Source organism: Propithecus coquereli, unplaced genomic scaffold (assembly GCF_000956105.1).
Source record: "Propithecus coquereli isolate 6110/MARCELLA unplaced genomic scaffold, Pcoq_1.0 Scaffold45, whole genome shotgun sequence".
NCBI classification, from domain to species: Eukaryota; Metazoa; Chordata; class Mammalia; order Primates; family Indriidae; genus Propithecus; species Propithecus coquereli.
Genome location: NW_012150285.1, coordinates 10098807 through 10119061, shown reverse-complemented (window position 1 = coordinate 10119061; position 20255 = coordinate 10098807). Strand labels below are relative to the sequence as shown.

At 36.4% G+C, this 20255-nt stretch overlaps 1 protein-coding gene across 1 annotated transcript in view; it reads left to right on the top strand.

The window, feature by feature from the left end:
* The window catches only part of GPR158 (G protein-coupled receptor 158), a 193124-nt gene that overhangs the window by 51884 nt on the left and 120985 nt on the right, over positions 1 to 20255 (top strand). Inside the window, exon 3 of the mRNA XM_012654864.1 lies at positions 12879 to 12947. Within this exon, the coding sequence (XP_012510318.1) occupies positions 12879 to 12947 (69 nt within the window). The remainder of the gene's footprint in view (positions 1 to 12878; positions 12948 to 20255) is intronic.

Here is a 20255-nt window from a genome sequence, read left to right as displayed (position 1 = left end):
ACTCTCTAGCTTTCAGAGGTAAAGATCTTTGCCTTCAGGTTTTAAGAAATGGCCATTGTCTTCCAAGTCCTACCTCGAGTAGCAAGCATTAAGTTATTACCAATCACTAATATCCTAGTTGAAGTTTATTATATCCTTTTTCTGTATGGCAGATAGGTAAGATTAAGGCATGGATGAAATTGAAAGTTGGGGATTAGGAGGGATAAGGGAATTACTTTGAAAATATGTGCCTGAGTGAGGTGACAGAAAAGGCAGCATGAGGTATTGGCTGTCTGAGTGGGAGGGACGAAGGCAGGAGAGCACAGTGAACATAGAGGAAGGCATCTATGAGAAAAGAGGACAGCAATTTCAGTTATGCTTGGGGCCAGTCCTGCCTCCTCCCACCCTGTGTGCCTCACCCATTTTCATCCTTGTTCAACCAAGTACAAACAGATGGTTTCTGATACTTCCTCCCATCTTTCCTCTCTTACTTTTTCCCTCTTCCTCCTCCTCCTTCTCCTCTTCCTAAGATTTTGACTATGAGCCATGTATTAAAAATGAAGAATTTCCTGCTACTTGAATATGGATCAACATGCATGTGACTTTTCAGTTTAATCATTTATTTAGTCAGTCACTCATTTCTTTATTTAGTGAAGCAGTTGGTCAGCAAAATATCGGGAGTTATGAAAAATACCAAAAGTAAAATAAATATTCCGTAAAACCCATTTCTTTATTTTTAGCCTATAGATGTATGTTTCAGGCATAGTTTGACTATAATGTAGTTAAATAATTTATTACCCTTAACCAGGATGAAAAATTTGAATAGAAAAGCAGGTTGGAAACATTTTGTTTTTGACATGTTGAGTTCGAGGTGCCTCTATGTAGGTCATTCAGGTGGAAATGTCTTATAGGCAAATGAAAATACGAATCTAGAGATTTGGAAACAGGTTTGAACCGAAGATATATATTTGGAGTCATTAATTTAGAAAGCTTTAAAAAGCTTGTTACTTTCAGAAAACAGATTTAATAATAGTTCAGCTTTTGATGAGATTAAACATAATTGCTTTTTAAAAATCTATTACATTGTAAAACTTTTTTTCTAATTTTTGGTATTATAACATTGTTTTAACTTTTCAGTAATTCTCCACTGTCAAATTTTTGTATGTGCTTAATTATTTCTAATGTCTTTTGTGTCTCTCTGAGCTGACAGCCTGATACTAATGCACAAAATAATCTATTTGAGAGCAAAGGACCCATCACAGATAAGAAAGAAGGCTAATTAAAACATCCATCAGTTAGTGTAACCTTTTTGAATTCCGTATGGAAGGTTTAGCATTTATCATGTAGTTAAAACTTAGAAATTTATTATTTGAAAATCTTTACTGAATCATGTTCATGTTATAAGATATAAAACTCTAAAATATCAAGATAATTATTTAATCAAAAACGTTATAATTTACTGAGAAGCATAAAGACTAACTGAAACATCAAAACTTCAGTGAAACAAATAGCTAGAATTGAAAACAAAAATATAGGATGTTAGCTAATTAATATTTCCCCCTCTATTTTTCACTTTGTCTTTTGACAAACAACTTTTTAACACATGAACTGCCATGTGAGTTGTATTTAACTCACGCTAGTTTTGAGCCTGGGGCTTCATGAAGCATATGAAGACTCAATTCTCTGAAACAAATTCAATAAGTATGTCATGAGTTACATGCAGCTCAATTGGTGTGCAGTGTAAAAATTGATTCTAGTGCCACGTGAGTTGCATATAGTCCATGTACAGAAAACAATAAAAAATAACAAATTTTTCATTAAATTAGAGAGGATCATTTTATTTTCAAAGTTTTTATTCTGTTTTTGTAATAAAAGACCCTAGCCCTAGGGAAAATTTTTTTTTCTAGTGTGGCAGTCAGTGTGTTAAGAATGATGCATTCGATGTTGACTAAATTCTTTAATATTCATTTGATGCTTCTTAATGTTCCCAAGTTTGAGGCAAGTCAGAATTCAACTTACTCCATGTAAGGTGACAATATTTGTACTGTTTTAGAGAGTGAGTTTTGAATTCCTGTCTTCATCATCTTTGTGTCTAAATAACAGCTGTTTCCACAGCCCTTTATAATCCACCTTTATTGCTTGCCTGTCAAATACAATACTGCTATTTTAAATTTCTGAATTACTCTTCTTGCAAATAGGGGGTATCTATTATACTTTATTAAATAGTTTATTAGTTTTCTTACTGAAATCCTCATCATATTTCTTTGTGTATTTGTAAATGTCAGAATCAAAAATTTTTGTGTCACATGTAGGATATAACATAATGAATATAGCAAGTCCTAGAATGCTTAGACAATCTCCAAATTCCAGACAAAATATGAAATGTGTCTTTGTTTTACACTTTTTGTGAGCATTTCATATACTTCCAAACATGCTCCAGAGGATAGACAATGTGTTAAAGATAAACTTAACAGTTCTGAGAAATTCTGTTCCTGTTCTCACATTTTTTTTCCTGTTTAAGAAAGCTGAGGTGTTGCTGATGTTGTCTGTCAATCAATCGAAGGGCTCTTTTGCCTAGGTGTGAGCAGTAGCATTTTAAAGTAGTTACCTTGTAGACAGATCAGTTTTCAACATATCAGATTTAAAAAGAAAAAACAAAACTTTCTGAGATTAAACAGTGTTCAAATGATAAAAATTACTTAGATCTGTTGCTACTTAGCAATCAGATGAAACTGAGCAATGGCTTGTGAAATCTCTTGAATTTCGCTAAATGTAAAATACATTTATGTTTAAAAATGATTAGTGTCAAACTAAATGATATTTGAGTTTATTTCATTGTAACAAAGAATGATATTTTGAAAGGATAATCAAAGTGTTTTATCTCATTAATGTTAAATTTTAAAATACCTAATTGAGTCTCCACCACTGGCTGACCCAGCAGAACCTCCTCGAGGGCCAGCACTTCACCCGGGAGCCCCCAGCCTTGAGCAGACGTTATTCCTTGACTTGGTTTGTGCAAATGCTCACAGCCTGGTCATCCATAACCACTGCCTAAGTAGACTTACCCAGCTGCCACTGTCACCTTTGCTGGTGACCCCGGCCACAGCAATCCCCCACAACAATGGCCACAGTGGAGAGGGTTGCATCCAGTCCGCAACTCAAACTCCCAACAATGAGCTGGGGAACATCCTCCACCCCACACAAAGGTCATCCAGTACTGGCTTGAAGTGAGGCAATCACAGGGGAAGCAGTCAAAACAGAACAGCTGTTCTGCATGCCGTCAGTGCACCCACCCCTCCCCTCATAGGTCAACATTCCAGAGTAGGTCACAAAAGCTCCATCTAGGCTCCTCCCCTCCGCCTAACTAAACAGGAGAGTTCCCAGCAAAGCAGAACAAGTGCCCTGCAATCCTGTTAACCAGAGCTGAGAGAAGGGAGCCAGATGAGACGAAATCAGCAAAAGAATCCTGACAATATGAAAAAACAAAATAGCTTGACACCCCCAAAGGATCACAATGGAGCTACAGTAGTGGACTCCATCCACAAGGACATTGCAGAAATGATGGAACTGGAATTCAGAATATGGATGGCAAATACGATGAATGAAATTGAAGAGAAAGTTGAAAACCAACAAAAAGAAGCCAAAAAAATATTTCAGGAAATTAATGAAAAAGTCACTAAAGAACTAGTCAGCATAAGAAAGGATATAATAGAACTTAAAAAAATGAAAGAGTTGTTTAGGGAACATCAAAACATAGCAGAAAGCATCAGCAAGAGACTAAACCAAGGAGAAGAAAGAATCTCAGAGCTTGAAGACAAGGTTCTTGAACTAACCCAGTCATTTAAAGAGACAGAGAAGAGAACAAAAAAGGCAGAGCAATCACTTGGAGAGAGATGGGGACTATGTGAAGTGAACTAACATACAAATTATAGGTATTTCAGAGGGAGAAGAAAGAGCTAAAAGCATTGGAAAATCTATTCTAGGAAATTATTGAGGAAAACTTCCCTGGTATCGCCAAAGATCCAGACATCCAGATACAAGATGGTCATCGAACTCTGGGAGGATTCATAGCAAACAGAGCATTTGCAAGACACATAGTAATGAACCTGGCCAAAGTCAAAATGAAGGAGAAAATTCTACAAGCATAAAACGTAAGCAACAACTGACCTACAAAGGAAAACCCATTAGGCTGACAGTAGACTTCTCAGCAGAAACCTTACAAGCCAGAAGGGAGTGGGGCCGCGTCTTCAATCTTCTTAAACAGAACAACTGCCAACCTAGAATCTTGTATCCTGCAAAACTACATTTAACATGTGATGGAGAGATTAAGTCTTTTCCAGATAAGCAAACACTGAGGGAATTTGTCATGACCACACCTGCCCTGAAGGAAATACTCAGAACTGCATGATACCCAAATCAGTACAATAGATACCCCTACCAGTGTAAAATCACCCAAAAAAGCTAAAGCTCACAACTCTTACAATACCATGAGAGGGGAAACAAAGCAACAAGGCACTACCCTACATGGTGAACAGAACAGCATCCCACATTATCAGTTCTATCTGTTGACATTAAATGGTTTAAATGCACCTATGTCAAAAGACATAGGCTAAATGGATAAAAAAACACATCTCAAGTATCTGCTGTCTCCTGCTGTCTAAACCACAAGGACACACACAGACTCAATGTGAAAGGAGGGAAAAAAAATATTCCATGCAAATGGAAACCGAAAGAGAGCAGGCATAGCCATTCTCATATCAGATAAAATTGACTTTAAATCCACAAGGGAAAGACAGACTAAAGAGGGTCATTATATAATGGTAAAGGGAGCAATTCAACAAGAAGACATAAAAATCCTAAATATATATGCACCTAACACAGGAGCTACCCGGACAAATCATCAAAGCAGAAAATAAACAAACACTGGACCTAAACCAGCCTCTAAAGCAAATGGACCTAACAGATATTTACAGAACATTCCATCTAAAAACTACTGAATATACATTCTTCTCATCAGCACCTGGGACATTCTCCAAGATTAATCATATCATAGGCCACAAAACAGGCCTCAACAAATTCAGAAAAATAGAAATCGTACCCCGTATCTTCTCAGACCACAGTGGGATTAAAATACCTAATAATATTTTATATTTTAAGTATTTCATTCCATTAGGATTTTTCATGAGGAGGAATTTGTTCTTTCAATGTTCAGCGTTTTATTTGAAAAGATACTAATATCAATAACTTTTAATGAATAATAGACATCTAAGCAAATGACATAATGTGTTTTGGTAATTTCATGCCACTTTATTTAACGATGTATAGTAATCTCTCCCAAGGCAAGACCTCTTTATACTTTTGTCTGCATCATTCATTTCTGTATGTTTTTTGATATTTAGAGAATTTATCACTGCTAGGTGAAATATGAGTTGCTACTATTAATTAGTAGTATTGAAAGAAAAAGGAAACTGAAAGTTACAAATAGGTCACAGAGAAATGGCGGCTGATTTTGCATATTCTTGCACTGAATCCATGGAAAAAATGGGGAAAACCATGAAATTTTCATCTATATCTTAGGAATGTATTTTCAAGATATCTTAGTCAGGAAAGGCGCTGGGAGCTGGGAAGAAGCCTGATAACAAGTGTGCTGGTGTTAAGTTGCTTTGGACATGAGCATAAGGGATCAGTGGAGTGAAGGTTACTCACAGTGTTCCCATGCATCTAAATTATTCTGCATCTCTGCAACTGCAGTAACAGTCAGAAATCTTGAGGTGTAAAATCATACAGGACTGGGGGAATGAATTTAAGCATGCACATCATCTGAAACAAAGCAAAATGAATTGGCGAGCACCTCATGTGCGTTCTGCAACAAAATAACAGTGATGAAAAGTTTCTGCCCACAGCAATAGGTGGGAAATCATAGTTAATCACGAATGACTTGTTATTTCTTATTTCACAGGTATATAAAATCATTAATTTTTTTCTCTTTATTTAGTGTGTTGTACTGTTATAAAGAACATAAAACTATGTATATGTCACTCTGGACTTTATTTTTGGATAAACTTACTTTTCCAAAAGGTCTTAAACTGTTCAACTATAAATTATCTTGTCATATGAAAAATGGGCTTTCTTGTGAAGTCTTAGGAATTAGAAAGAATAAACCTAGTTAAGGCAATGTGACAATTCCTTTTAATGTTTTACTTAAAACTGTCAGGAATTTTAAATAGACTAGTAAGCTTTTTATAACATCTGAACCAAACCCATACATGTTGTTTATATTTAAATACTTTAGTAGGTTTTATGTTTTTGTTACAGTATCATTGTTCTTATTACTTTGGGCAAGAAAATCACTGAAGATTAGATGGACGTACAGAGGAAATCTCATTGAGTTTGGTATCAGCAACTATGGAAGACAGTACTTCATTCTGGTACTAATGGGCTGAGTGAGCTTATGTACTCTGTTTACTTCACTTCCTCTATCTGTGCATGAAAGATTGATGATGAATTACCAACTACCATTTACTAAGTCTGTGCAGGCAGCATCATTGATAATCTTTACAATAGTATGCACACTGGCATTATTACACTCATCTGAAACTGAAGTTCAGAAGATTAAGCAACTTGTCCAAGGTCACACAGCTAATAAGCACCTAATACTGAAGTTCCAAACCATCTGGATATAAAAGTCCACGTGGTTTAGTCTGTTAATTTATAATTCCTTAAGTTGCATACATTTTACTTTGGGAATCTCTGTCCTGATCATATCTCTGCTTTTTTTTAAAATATTTTTTTTAATTGCTGAGAATTCTCCTGAAAAACTAAAATTGATTTTAACTGACCACATTTTGGACAATTGTTCTTGACATATTTTCTTCTAAATTTGATTGATTTTTTAAAATATTTCATCCCAGTTCTTCTTAAGACAAACCAACTACATGCAGTCTTTCAAATTAAATGTAGTCTATCCTATTTAATTTATATAATTGTTAATAAAATTATTGAAAAATAGTGTCTTTATATCTCTCAATGTTAACATTTTCTGTAATATCACCTTTTACATCTTATTTCCAGTTTATATTGTATAAGTATTTTACCAGGTGTTTGTCAGGTTTCATATGAAGTCTTTGTCCATGGATTTCCCTATAGAAATAGAAGAATTAAAAGAAACAGTCAGCTCCTAAGTCTGTTCTCCTGCTAGCAAGGCTAATTCTTTTTGTAAATGATACAGATTTTTAGTCTTGGTTTATCATCTAAACCTATGCTAGTTCATCCCTTTCAAAATGTAATTCTATTGCTCTCATATATTTTCATTATACATTCTGAGGTTCAACTGTGAAAAAATATATTCATGCTCAGAGATTTCTTTTGTAATAGAAATAAGGTTTAAATGCTGCAAGGTTGAAGAAATCAGAAATAATCGAAAATAGCTGCAGTGTTTTAGCAAGACACACATTAATTTTCCCCAAAGTTAAAAATGTTTAAAAAATATGAATGGAGTATTTAGTCCCCGTAGAATCAGGGAAATGATAGCAAACCACTTAAATTATTTTTAAAAATTCAGACTTTGGCATTCTTATCTTCTTATTACATCTAATGACTTAGTTTCTTGTGCTTACATTCTAGGCAAATCTTCTATGGTCACTACAACTGTGTTTCATCTTTATGCCTCTGTACTTTGCATCTAAGCATTATGGAATTTAGAAATTGATTTAGACATAATTTGATAAAAATTGATATAATATGAGTAGCCCTTTTTTTTTGGTCTACAGGTTTGATATCTAGCTGTTGTAAACCTTCATAAGTCAGTTCTGAAAGTTAAGAGTTGGGGAAGGCGGGATGGGAATGGAATGAGGATAGTCTCACTTCCATTGTAAACCCTGGAATGATATTTATTAGAGAGTTAGGCTCAATGGTGACTCCCCCAGCTTTATGTTCACATGTAAGAATCACAAATATGCTGTTTGATAATTTTATACATGCTATTGATACTGAATAAAAAATTACTAAGTGGTATTAGTTAAAGAAAGGGCTTTGTTTAGACAATTTTGCATATTATAATACCTTATGGCAGATTTTCCACTAATTGAATTGACACATTTTAGATAGTTTTTCCATAATGTTATTTATTTATTAAAGTGTAGTACATAGCAATATATGACTATAGCTCCTTTAAAGAAATTAAAGTATTTCCAGATAAGTCGATCTATCTTCAAATCTATCCTCTTCTCCAGAAAAAATGTGGTTATCAGCTTAGTATATATCTTGTAGACTTTTATTTGGTATGTGTGTGTATACAGACATCCTTGTTTTATTGCACTTTGCTTTATCGTGCTTCACAGATACTGCATTTTTACGAAGTGAAGGTTCGTGGTGATCTTATGTCAGTAAAAGTCTTTTGGCACCATTTTTCTGAGAGTGTGCACTCACTTTGTGTCTTTGTGTCACATTTTGGTAATTCTAGTATTGAAAACTATTTCATTATTATTATACCTGTTATGGTGATTTGTCATCACTGATCTTCAATGTTAGAATTGTAATTGTTTTGGGGAGCCTTGAACCATGCTCACGTAAAATGATGAACTTCATCAGTAAATGTTGAGTGCGTTCTGACTGTTCCACTGACTGGCCAGTCCCCCGTATCTCTCCCTCTCCATGGTCCTCCTTACTCCCTGAGACACAACAATATTGAAATTAGGACAACTGACCTTCAAATGGCCTCTAAGTGTTCAATTGAAAGAAAGAGTCACACATCTCTCACTTTGAATCAAAAGCTAGAAATGATTAAGCTTAGTGAGGAAGGCATGTTGAAAGCTCAGATAGGCTGAAAGCTAAGACTCTTGTACCAGTTAGCCAAGTTGTAAATGCAAAGGAAACGTTCTTGAAGGAAATTACAAGTGCTGTTCCAGTGAACACACAAATGATAAGAAAGCAAAACAGCCTTATTGCTGATACGAAGAAAGTTTGGATGGTGTGGATAGAAGATCAAAGCTGGCACGCATTCCCCTAAGCAAAATCCTAATCCAGAGAAAGGCCCTAACTCTCTTTAATTCCATGAAGGCTAAGACAGGTGAAGAAGCAGCAGAAGAAAAGTTTGAAGGTAGCAGAAGTTGACCCATGAGGTTTAAGGGAAAAAAGCTGTCTCCATCACACAACAATACAAAGTGAAGCCTGATGTAGAAGCTGTAGCAAGTGAGAAGATCTACGAAAATTGATGAAAGTGGTTACACTAAACAACATATTTTCAGTATAAATAAAACAGCCTTATATTAGAAGAAGATGCCATCTAAGACTTTCATAGCTAAAGAAGAGAAGTCCATGCCTGGCTTCAAAGCTTCAAAAGACAGGTTGACTCTCTTGTTAGGCACTAATGCAACTGGTAACTTTAAGTTGAAGCCAATACTTCAACTTTCCAACATTCACCATTCCAAAAATCCTAGGGTCCTTAAAAATTATGCTAAATCAACTCTGCCTGTGCTCTATAAATGGAATAACACAGTCGGAATGGCAGTACATCTGTGTATAGCATGGTTTACTGAATATTTAAAGCCACTGTTGAATCCTACTTCTCAGAAAAGATTCCTTTCAAAACATTACTGCTCACACACAGTGCACCTGGTCACCCAAGAGCTCTAATGGAGGTGTGCAAGGAGATTAATGTTGTTTTCATGCTGGCTAACGTAACATTAATTTTGCAGCCTGTAAATCAAGGAGTAATGTCGACTTTTAAGTCTTGTTATTTAAGAAATACATTTTGTAAGGATATGGCTGCCATAGATAGTGATTCCCCTGATTGAGAAAAATAAATTGAAAACCTTCTGGAAAGGATTCATCATTCTAGATACCATTAAGAACATTCGTGATTCATGGGAGGAGGTCAAAATATCAACAGTTGTAGGAGTTTGGAAGAAGTTGATTATAGTGCTCATGGATGTCTTTGAGGGATTCAAGTCTTCAGCGTAATAAATCTCTATAGGTATGATGGAAGTAGCAAGATAACTAGAATTAGAAGTAGAGCCTGAAGATGTGACTAAATTGCTTACAATCTCATGATCAAACTTGAATGGATGAGGAGTTGTTCTTATGGATGAGTAAAAAAAAGTGGTTTCTTGACATGGAATCTATTCCTGGTGAAGATACTCTGAACATTGTGGAAATAACAACTTAAGATTTAGAATAAACTTGGTTAGAGGATTGACTCCAATTTTGCAAGAATTTCTACTGTAAGTAAAATGCTATCAAACAGCATCACATGCTACAAAGAAATCTTTCATGAAAGGAGTCGTCAATTGATGTGGCAAACTTCATTGTTTTATTTTAAGAAATCTCCAGAGCCACCCAAACTTTTGGCAACAACCACCCTTATTGGTCAGTAGCCATTGACATCAAGGCAAGACCTCCACCAGCAAAAAGAGCTGGATAGAGCTATTAGAATTCTAGAGGAAGAAGTTGGAAATACTCTTCTAGACATTGGCCTAGGCAAAGAATTTATGAAGAAGACCCCAAAGACAATCACCAAAATAAATAAATGGGACCTGATCAAATTAAAAAGCTTCTGCACGGCCAAAGAAATGGTCACAAGAGCAAACAGGCAACCCACAGAATGGGAGAAAGTTTTCGCGTGCTACAAATCCGACAGAGGGCTGATAACCAGAATCTATTTAGAACTCAGAAAAATCAGCAAGAAAAAATCAAACAGCCCTATCAAAAAGTGGGCAAAGGATATGAACAGAAACTTTGCAAAAGAAGACAAAATAATGGCCGAAAAACATATGAAAAAATGCTCAACATCTCTAATCATCAGGGAAATGCAAATCAAAACCACAATGAGATATCACCTATCTCCAGTGAGACTGGCCTTTATCAAAAAGACCCAAAACAATGAATGTTGGCGTGGATGCGGAGAGGTAGGAACACTCATATACTGCTGGTGGGACTGCAAACTAGTGCAACCTCTGTGGAAAGCAATATGGAGATACCTTAAAGAGATACAAGTAGAACTACCATTTGACCCAGCAATCCCATTACTGGGCATCTACCCAAAAGAGCAAAAGTGGCTCTATAAAAAAGACACCTGCACTCGAATGTTCATAGCAGCACAATTCACAATTGCAAAGATGTGGAAACAACCCAAGTGTCCATCAATACATGAGTGGATTAATAAACTGTGGTATATGTATACCATGGAGTACTATTCAGCTTTAAGAAACAATGGTGATATAGCACCTCTTGTATACTCCTGGATACAGCTGGAACACATTCTACTAAGTGAGGTATCCCAAGAATGGAAAAACAAGCACCACATGTACTCACCATCAAACTGGTATTAGCTGATCAACATTTAAGTGCACATATAAGAATAACATATGTTGGATGTTGGGCAGGGGGAGAGGGGAGAGGGGAGGAGGGGACGGGCATATGCACAAACAATGAGTGCAATGCGCACCTCCAGGGGAATGGACACACTTGAAGCTCAGATTTGGGGTGGAGGGAGGGTAAGGGCACCATACGTAACCTAATCATCTGTACCCCCATAACATGCTGAAATAAAAAAAAAAGTAAGCTATAAGGTATTCATAATTAAGTAAACTATGCACATGTAATTTGTCATTTTGGAAATTCTATCAGCTAAAAAAGAATTTTCACTAAAAGCATCTGCTAGCTAAAATCATGACCAATCGCAAGAAGCCACTCAAATAATCAAGGCTGTTCACTGACTAAACTTATCTCTCCATTCCCAAATTCTTAAATTAATGAAATTCCTGAATTCTTTTGAGGGATTGAGCAAAGCATTTGTATGTGTTTAATGATGCCCTACAAGGGTGTTGGACGAGGAATTAGAGTTTTCTTTTTCTAGCTATCCTATTATCTGATACTTTATTTTATACAAAACACTCTTGTGGTTTGGCATTTCAGAATCTTCTTGCTGTTGCAAAATTAATTGTTACTACTTCAAATGATTTTCCTACCAAGTAAGACATTTGCACCGGTTATAATTTCTGTACACATTTTGTGTTGCATTTAGTGAAAACACAGGACCCCTAGAATGACCTGTTTTAGTGTTTGTATTCTTAACAAATATATTTGCTCTATATGGATACTTGAACTCATCAAAGCAAAATTTATTGTTAGAAGATGAGATTGATTTTTTTTTTGTCATTTATTTCTTGCCTCAACTCTAAGCATTTTGTTTTGGGAAGATAATGCAATTTTTAGTCTAACAAAGTATCTTAGGTTATTAGATATATTTATGCTTAAAAAACTAAATATTCAGAAATTTATTTGAAATTTGACTTATTCCTTTGAATTTTGAGTGAAGAATAACACTTAAGCACGTTCACAAGGTGAGATAACCTCTGTTACTTAATGTGGTTTGTATTATTCACGTAGTAGAGCTGTGGGAGTGAGTTTTGGGGATACTACATTTTAGCATGGTGGGAGATATATCACTAAGACTCCAGACCTTGTACATGTGCTTGTTTTATCCACCAAAACCTTCCTACATGTACTTGTGAAGTGGTTTAGAGAGAGTATTTAATATACACTTGTAGCTGATGTTTCAGAAATACAGGCGAGATCTTTTGTGTTTGTGAATTTCTTGGATTGAAAGGATCTTCAGGATAATGTTTTCAGCTGCTGAGACTGTTCAGTGATTCAAATTTTAGAGATTAAAATCCCATGAAGCCACTGGCAGTATCATTAAGTCTATCTTAGTCACCTTTATAGTCAGTCTTTTTGCATGTTTCAGATGTCTACCCACCTGAATACTAGCCTATTTTCATTTATTCATTTAATTTCCCCCAAAGAATGCTGTCCTACTCATTGAGGCATTTTCACAATAGCATAATTCTTCCACGTTTAAAAATGTAAGTTAACAACGACATTTTAATTTTGTTTTTTAGAGCATCAGGGCATCGGGCCTTATCCTGTTGGAAACGATCCTTTTTGGGTCTCTGCTCCTATACTTTCCGGTAAGTAATATAATTATATTTTAAAAGTAGCTATTTATTTTGTTTCAGTTTGGTAGTATTTCTTTGATAGATAGATAGATAGATATTCTGTAAAGCCCTTGTTTATGCACGTACACACACACACACACACACACACACACACACACACACACGCATGACCAAGGGCTTTACAGATATTTAAATCCTGGCTTTTACCATTTAGGTTACCTTACACAAGTTACTTAACATTTCTAAACCTTGGTTTTGTCTTGTGAAGTGGAGATAATTATATCTTTTCTTCCCAATTTTGTGAGGAAGGTTAAATGAGACAATATGTGAAAGGCATACTTGGCATGTATGCTTAATATATACAAATAAGTATCAAGTTCCTTCTTCCGCTCCTTCTACCTAAATGAGAACCGTAAGACACACAGCTAATTAATGCTGGAACATTTGAAATGGTTACATAGAAAAATAAACATAAGGAAAGAGATGTATGTGTGGTACTAGTGGCTTAGTCATAGTAGACGCTTTCTGTCACACTAGTGACATGCCTGAAACCAGAAGATAAGTACTAATTTTACTGATTCAATTTAACCAACTTAGCTCAGCAGTTATTGTGTGACAAGCACTATGCTAATTTCTGGGAATATGCTATGAGCAAGGCCAACGTGATTTCTCCTCTCAAGAAGCTTACAATTTAGAGGAAGAGATGAGTTAATACGAATAATGATAATGTAATGTGGCAGATGCTCTAGAGGCACTTAGGAGAGATGCCTAATCAAGTAGAGGGAATAAAATATCCCTTGACAAAGATCTGAAAGAGGAGTAGGTGTAAGAGGAAAGGCAGGGCTGCCAGGACACCAGATGCCTTTTGGTTTTCATCTTACTGCACTTGCTGCTACATCTCAGCCTTCTTTGTTGATTCTTAATCTTCTCTCCCACCACTTAATACTTGAATGTCTCAGAACAGAGTCCTTGTAGCTTTTCTTAATCTACACTCTCATTTGGTGGTCTCATCTATCCTCAAAGTTTTAAATACTATTTATATGGCAATGACTACCATATTTATATCTCCCACCCAGACCTTTCCCTCTAAACTCCTAACTCACATGCAACTGCTTGCTTGATAGCTCTGTTTGAAGAATTCTCTGTTATGGACTTAATTGAGACACTGATCTCTTCCTCACACTCAGTCTTCAATCCATTGATGGCAACAGTATCCTTCTAGTTACCCGTTCAAAAAACCTGGAAGTCATTCTGATACCTCTCTTTCTCTCACATCCATCAGAAAACCTTAAAAAATATAGCAAGAATCCACCCAGTCCATGCCATAGTCCCTGCTACCACCTGGTCTAAACCATGATCCATCTCTTCTGGATTATTGCCATGGTCTCTTCTTACTGGCTTCTCTTCTCCATGCTTGCCTCCTACAATCTGTCTGTTTTCAAAACATCGACCAATTTTAACATCATAGATAGACTGACCATGTCACTCTTCTCAAAACTCTCAAAAGTTTCCCCATTTTATTTATTATAAAAGCCAAAATCCTTACAATGGCCTCGGGCCCAACATAATTTATACTGTGCTCCCTCCATTACCTCATTTTCTAATCCTCTTCCCTCATTCAATGTTTAGATCAAGCATTCTTGATCTATTCAGGTCATGCATTACATTTTCTATTTCTCCTTAAAACAGAAATATATTTAGATATAATCAATGCTGTGGTCTGAATGTGTCCTCCAAAATCTATGTGTTAGAAACTTAATTCCTAATGCAACAGTGTTGGGAGGTAGGAGCTTTTGAGAAGTGTTTAGGTCATGAGGGCTCCGCCCTTCCATGTAGGTTAATGTGGTTATATACGAAAGGGCTTGATGGAGGGAGTTTTGTCCTTTCTGCTCCTCTTCCTGCCACCATGTGAGGATGCAGCTAGAAGACCCTCACCAGACACCAGATGCTAACACCTTGATCTTGGACTTTCCAGCCTCTGGAACTGTGAGAAATAAATTTCTGTTTATAAATTACTCAGTCTCAGGTTTTTTTAATAGCACAAATAGACTAAGATAATCAGTTTTCATTTTTCTATAAAATCATCGATATTACTTAAGTTGTCAGATTTACTGGTGTAGAATTATGCATATTAATTAGTAATAGAATCAATACGATAGTATAAAAACTGAGTTTATCATACCTGGTACTCTTACTGTATAAATGGCATGTTGTGCATTGTAACATTTAATCTTTCCCTCAGAACTGCCAGGCAGGTATTTAACCAAAGTCATAAAATCACCTAAGGAGGAGGGGAAAAACCTGAAATGACTTCAGTAATCTGAAGAATAATCTTAATAATATGACTGTCTGTTTTTGCTGCCATCATCTTTTTCTCAAACCTCTGCTATTTTAAATCATTTTCTACCCAGTATCCAGAAGGATCTTTAAAAATATTAAATCTAATCTGTCACCTTTTTGATGGCTTCTCAGTGTTCTTAGAATAAAGATTAAAACTCTTGGCATGGTTTGTGATGTTAGGAATAGTGTGGTCTTTTCCCACCTCCCCAGACTTATCTTACTTTTCTCCCCAATTTCTGCTCCCTAGTTCCCTGACTGTCTTTCGAGTCTCAAATAAAACATGATGTCTTTCATGGTAGACATGATAATGGCCCCAAAAGATGTGTCCATAGTCTTAATCCCTGGAACCTTTGAATGTTATCTTATATGTAAAAAGGGACTTTGCAGGGATGATTATGTTAAAGACTTTGAGAAGAGATTATTCTGGGCCTGAGGATCCTAAGTGAAAGAGGGAAGCAGAAGAGAGAGAATCAAAGAGAAGGCATCATGGAAAAGATTGGACTGGCCATTGCTGACTTTGAAGATGGATGGGAGGAAGGTGGCCAAAGCAAGCCAAGGAAAGCAGGCAGCCCCTCAAAGCTGAAAAAAGCAAGGAAGTAGATTCTTCTCTAGACGCTCTAGAAGGAATGTAGCCCTGTCAACACCTTGATTTTAGCTTGATTTTAGCTCCATAAGACCCATTTTGGACTTCTGACCTCCAGCACTGTAAAATAGTAAGTCTGTGTTGTTTAAGACTACTGAGTTTGCCATAATATGTTACAGCAGCTATAGGAAACTAATACACCTCTTGTCACAGGAGCTCTTCACATACTTTGTTTCAGTTTTGAAGAGTCTTCCTCTCTTCCTTCCCCTCGCCTCCTCCGTACCAATCTTTTTGGCTAATTAGCATCTAGTCATCTTTTAGATTTCTATTTAAATATCACTTTTTCAGGAATGCTTTTCTTGACCCCCAATTTGAGTCAAATTTCTTGTAAGAACTTCTCATGGAATCGTATTCTTTTTCTTGACAACACTTATTTCAGTTTGTAATCACACAATCAAAAGTGCGGCTATTTGGTTAAGGTCATCCTCTTGCACAGGTGCTGAGTTCTGTGAGAATAGGGCCTGTTTCTGTTTTGCTCAGCATCACACCCGCAGGGCTCCCAGTGCCTGTCACCACAGTAGAAACACAGTAGCTATGCACTGAATAAAGGAATGAAGTTATACTTGGGTGAACTGTTCCCTAAACTAGTAGCTATTGTCCCATTGAAGCAGCCCCCGAAGAACCTGCTTGGTTGTGGTGGAAGACTAAGAATGATGGCCCGTATTTACATTACTCATTTCGTGCCTATAGTTAGGCCATAAAATACTTTTTAATGTTGTTTTGGGGGATTAGCAGAAGTTCAGTTCATTTTTATTTCTAATATCCATACCTATTTGTATTAAGTGGTTATATTAATGAGCATGGGCCTATAATCTATAGAAGAACTGTAAAGCCTCTTAAATGGAAGAAGCCCCTAGAAAAGTAGGGCATTTGAAAGAATGGTGAATGTCAGGCTGCTAAATGTTCAGTGAAATGATTAGAGACCCTTTCATTGACTGGGCTCCAATTTTAAAAGGCATCTGATGAACCTGCACTTATGGTGATCTCAGATACAGAGAAAAGGAGGGCAGAGAATTGATAGTTTAAAATAAATATAAAGGTAGTACATCTTGATAATTTTGCTTGGGAGGAAGAAACCAGAAAAAAGAGGCTTACCAAACAAATTCTATCCCAACAGAAACTTGAAATGCCTCCTCATGTTGACTTCATGACTAACTCACTGTCTTATCTTTCAGAACATGAATTCTTTTTGTAACTGCTTGAGAAATAATGTGTAGCTCCCAAGTTTATACTCTGCCTCTTGGTTTTAACTAAGTTAGTGTTCATGCTCTGAAGACAGAAAGGGCTAAATTTTTTAATGAAGATTTGGATGTAGCATAAGATACAGGGGGAGGAAGGAGATCAAAATACAATGTTGACTGAGTCTGGAAAGGATAATTTTATTTCAGGTGAGAGATTGAGTGATACTGTTTTAGTAATTCATAGTTAACTCTTTGGCTAACTGGGAGCATACGTACGTGCTTGGGTATACACGCTTAAAGCATTCTTGACAAGGAGAACACTAATCTGGTAATTGGACTAGGAGTCATTGGCTTACTTAGGTTTTGCAGAAAAAAAGAGTTTTATAACTTTTGGCCAGAGTTTTGCTCTCAGGAAGACCTGTATTAAGTTAAGTGGTTAAGGTGATTAAGTAAACCAAATATAGCCAAAAGGTCTAATGACTTGATGGTATATGAATGTGATTAGTACCTTTTTATTTGTTAAATATCTGACCTAGTTTCTGTGTTCCTGGTGTGAAATATACCAAAATTGTTCATGAAAGTTTTACTGGGGGTTACAGTTTTTCTTTTTTTTAAAAAAAGCGTACTTGAATAAAATAGAATTGTTTTAAGGGCTAGCTAACTCTGTGGGAGTAGGCTTTGGGAATATTCACTGTTCTACTGAGTTATGCAATGAGCCTTTTATTCTTTTTATGCTGCATTTTGTTGTTCAGATTTGCAAGAATTAAGGTTATTTTTGCCTTTTCTAAGCAGTCTTAGGCTACAGACGATTTCATAACAATGCTTATATTGGAAAGTCCAAATTGGAGATTATCATCATTGTGCAGACGAGGACAAACCAAAATATGACTAAATTTAGCATTGTTATATTGGGAAGAAGAGAGCTGAAGCATTAAAACATTTTCTTACAGAGTCTCAAAAGAGGCTCATGATTCGTAGTCCATACATTTGTGAACCAATAATTAGTATTCATAATCACCTAAAAACTTTTGTATGATTTATAAAAGAAAGAAAAAAGAACTTTAAGAAAAAACTGAAGTATGGTTTTTGTTAAATTACATAAAAAGGCATTTTATGGTTTAATAAAGCATAGTCTTTGCGATATAAAATCTAGAAATTTGTTTTGCCTTGACTAACCCACCTCTTCCAGTTAACAAGGTGGGTGTTTCCCTCTAACCTTGGTTACTTACTAGATTGGCCATGTGTCTTTCTATAAAGGACGCTGATATATGTGTAAACATAATGCTGATTTTCAGGTTGTTCCCCCTACTGCAAAATATTAGAGGGGCCATCAGGCACAACTTCATCTTTATCCAACCACTTTATTTTGCAAATGAAAGAAGAGAGGCTGAGAGAAGTCGCAATTCATCCAACTTTTTTCAGCTAGGTTGCGAGAAAGCCAGGAATAAAATCCAGTCTCTTGACTACTGCTCCACTGCTCTCTTTACTCTGTGATAATACTTCTCACAGAGGGTATGAATGTGATATTCACATGACATCAAATAGGGAGTCAGAGAGGCCCGTGTTCCACCTCTTTGTCAGTGACCTTTCCTCATTAGGTCTCCAAGGAAATACAAGCCGCAGAGAATGAAACAGGGAATCAATTCATAGCAGCTCAAAGTTTGACCCTATGATTCAATATAGAATTCCCATGAGCCTGGATGGACCATGTTGTTGAACCATCTGAAGTTCCTGACTTGCAACCATTTTACCTGTAAAAATGGCAATTTTATGTTTCAACCTAATATCAAGTTAGTTTCAGTGGCATAGAACCTAAGTCAGTTAAGAGATCATTTTTTCTATCATCACCCTAAAACTAAAACTTGGAATTTTTAAAAAACTCTAGTGTGGAAAAATCCCTATCCAGAGCACATGCATCATCCAGAAGCAGGGGAAAACCAGGAGGAAATTGCTCCCTTGCTTAGAGCTTAAAGGAAGGGGGAGATAAAGGAGAGTAAGTTGAAAGTGGAGGAGAGTGAGAGAATGAGAATATAGGTAAAGCAGCCGAGTTTTTAATCCATTACTGTTATTGTTTATGTTGATGCTGAAATTATCCCAAATTTGGCCAATGGGAGCCCCTCCAAGCTGGCTTCTGCATCCGTTAGCTATGACTCCATCATTCTTTGAGCACTTTTCTCCATTCTAGTGCCACAGAATGTTCCAGAGTCATTTTAAACTTTCCCTAGAATCTGCCTTTTCTCCAAGGTGCCTTCTTTTTAGAGAAAAATGGTAGCAATTCAGTTGTGAGACAGATTCACTTCCATCGTGACAAATATGGGGCAGAAAGTTCCCAATTTTATAGGTAGACCAATGTTTTTAAGCTGGTCTAGGAAGTATCTCACTTGATGTCCATTAGATCCATTTAGATGAATACCAGAGCAAAAGAAAAAGAAATCGAAAAGAAAGTTAAATACTTACGAGCATAACAGTATTACTAGAAATGCAATAGTATGGAAATAGTTGTTTTCTGCCATAGGAGACTCTTAATCCCCAACCTGCTAGATTATTTCAAGAATACTGGCTAAAGTAGAGATAGCAAAAAGACATCAGAGTCTGGACAACCACCTCCTTCAAGGAAGTTTGAAAAGTCTGATGCCAAGACACTTTGTTCTCCTCTGTAGGTAGGTTAGAGCCATAGAAGAAACAGTTATAGATGTCCTAAAATCCTTTGCAGTTCCACTTATCTACTTGGCTCGTGCTCCTCTTCTGTACTCACCCCACGAGAGAGAAGAGTGATTGTTGGTGGGGGTGGTTGTCCAAAGGCATGGAGGCTATCCAGTATGCATACGGTTAAGAGCCTTGGATCAGTGATGTGTCAGCAATTAACCAACAATATTCCTTTAATTGAAAGAGTTTTAACAAACTGACAAAGCCTTACAGAATTGAGGTTGAAACCCTGGCTTTACTTTGTCAGTGAAAAGCAACAGTGTTATCATCTTTGCTAGAATAAATACCAATTAGACTATACACCTCTTTTTTTTTTTTTATTTCAGGCTATTATGGGGGCACAAACATTTTGGTTACATGTTATGACTTTGCCACACCCAAACCATGATTTGAGGGGTGCCCTTCCCCCCCTACAATGCTCACCACGTCCATTAGTTGTGAGTTTACCCA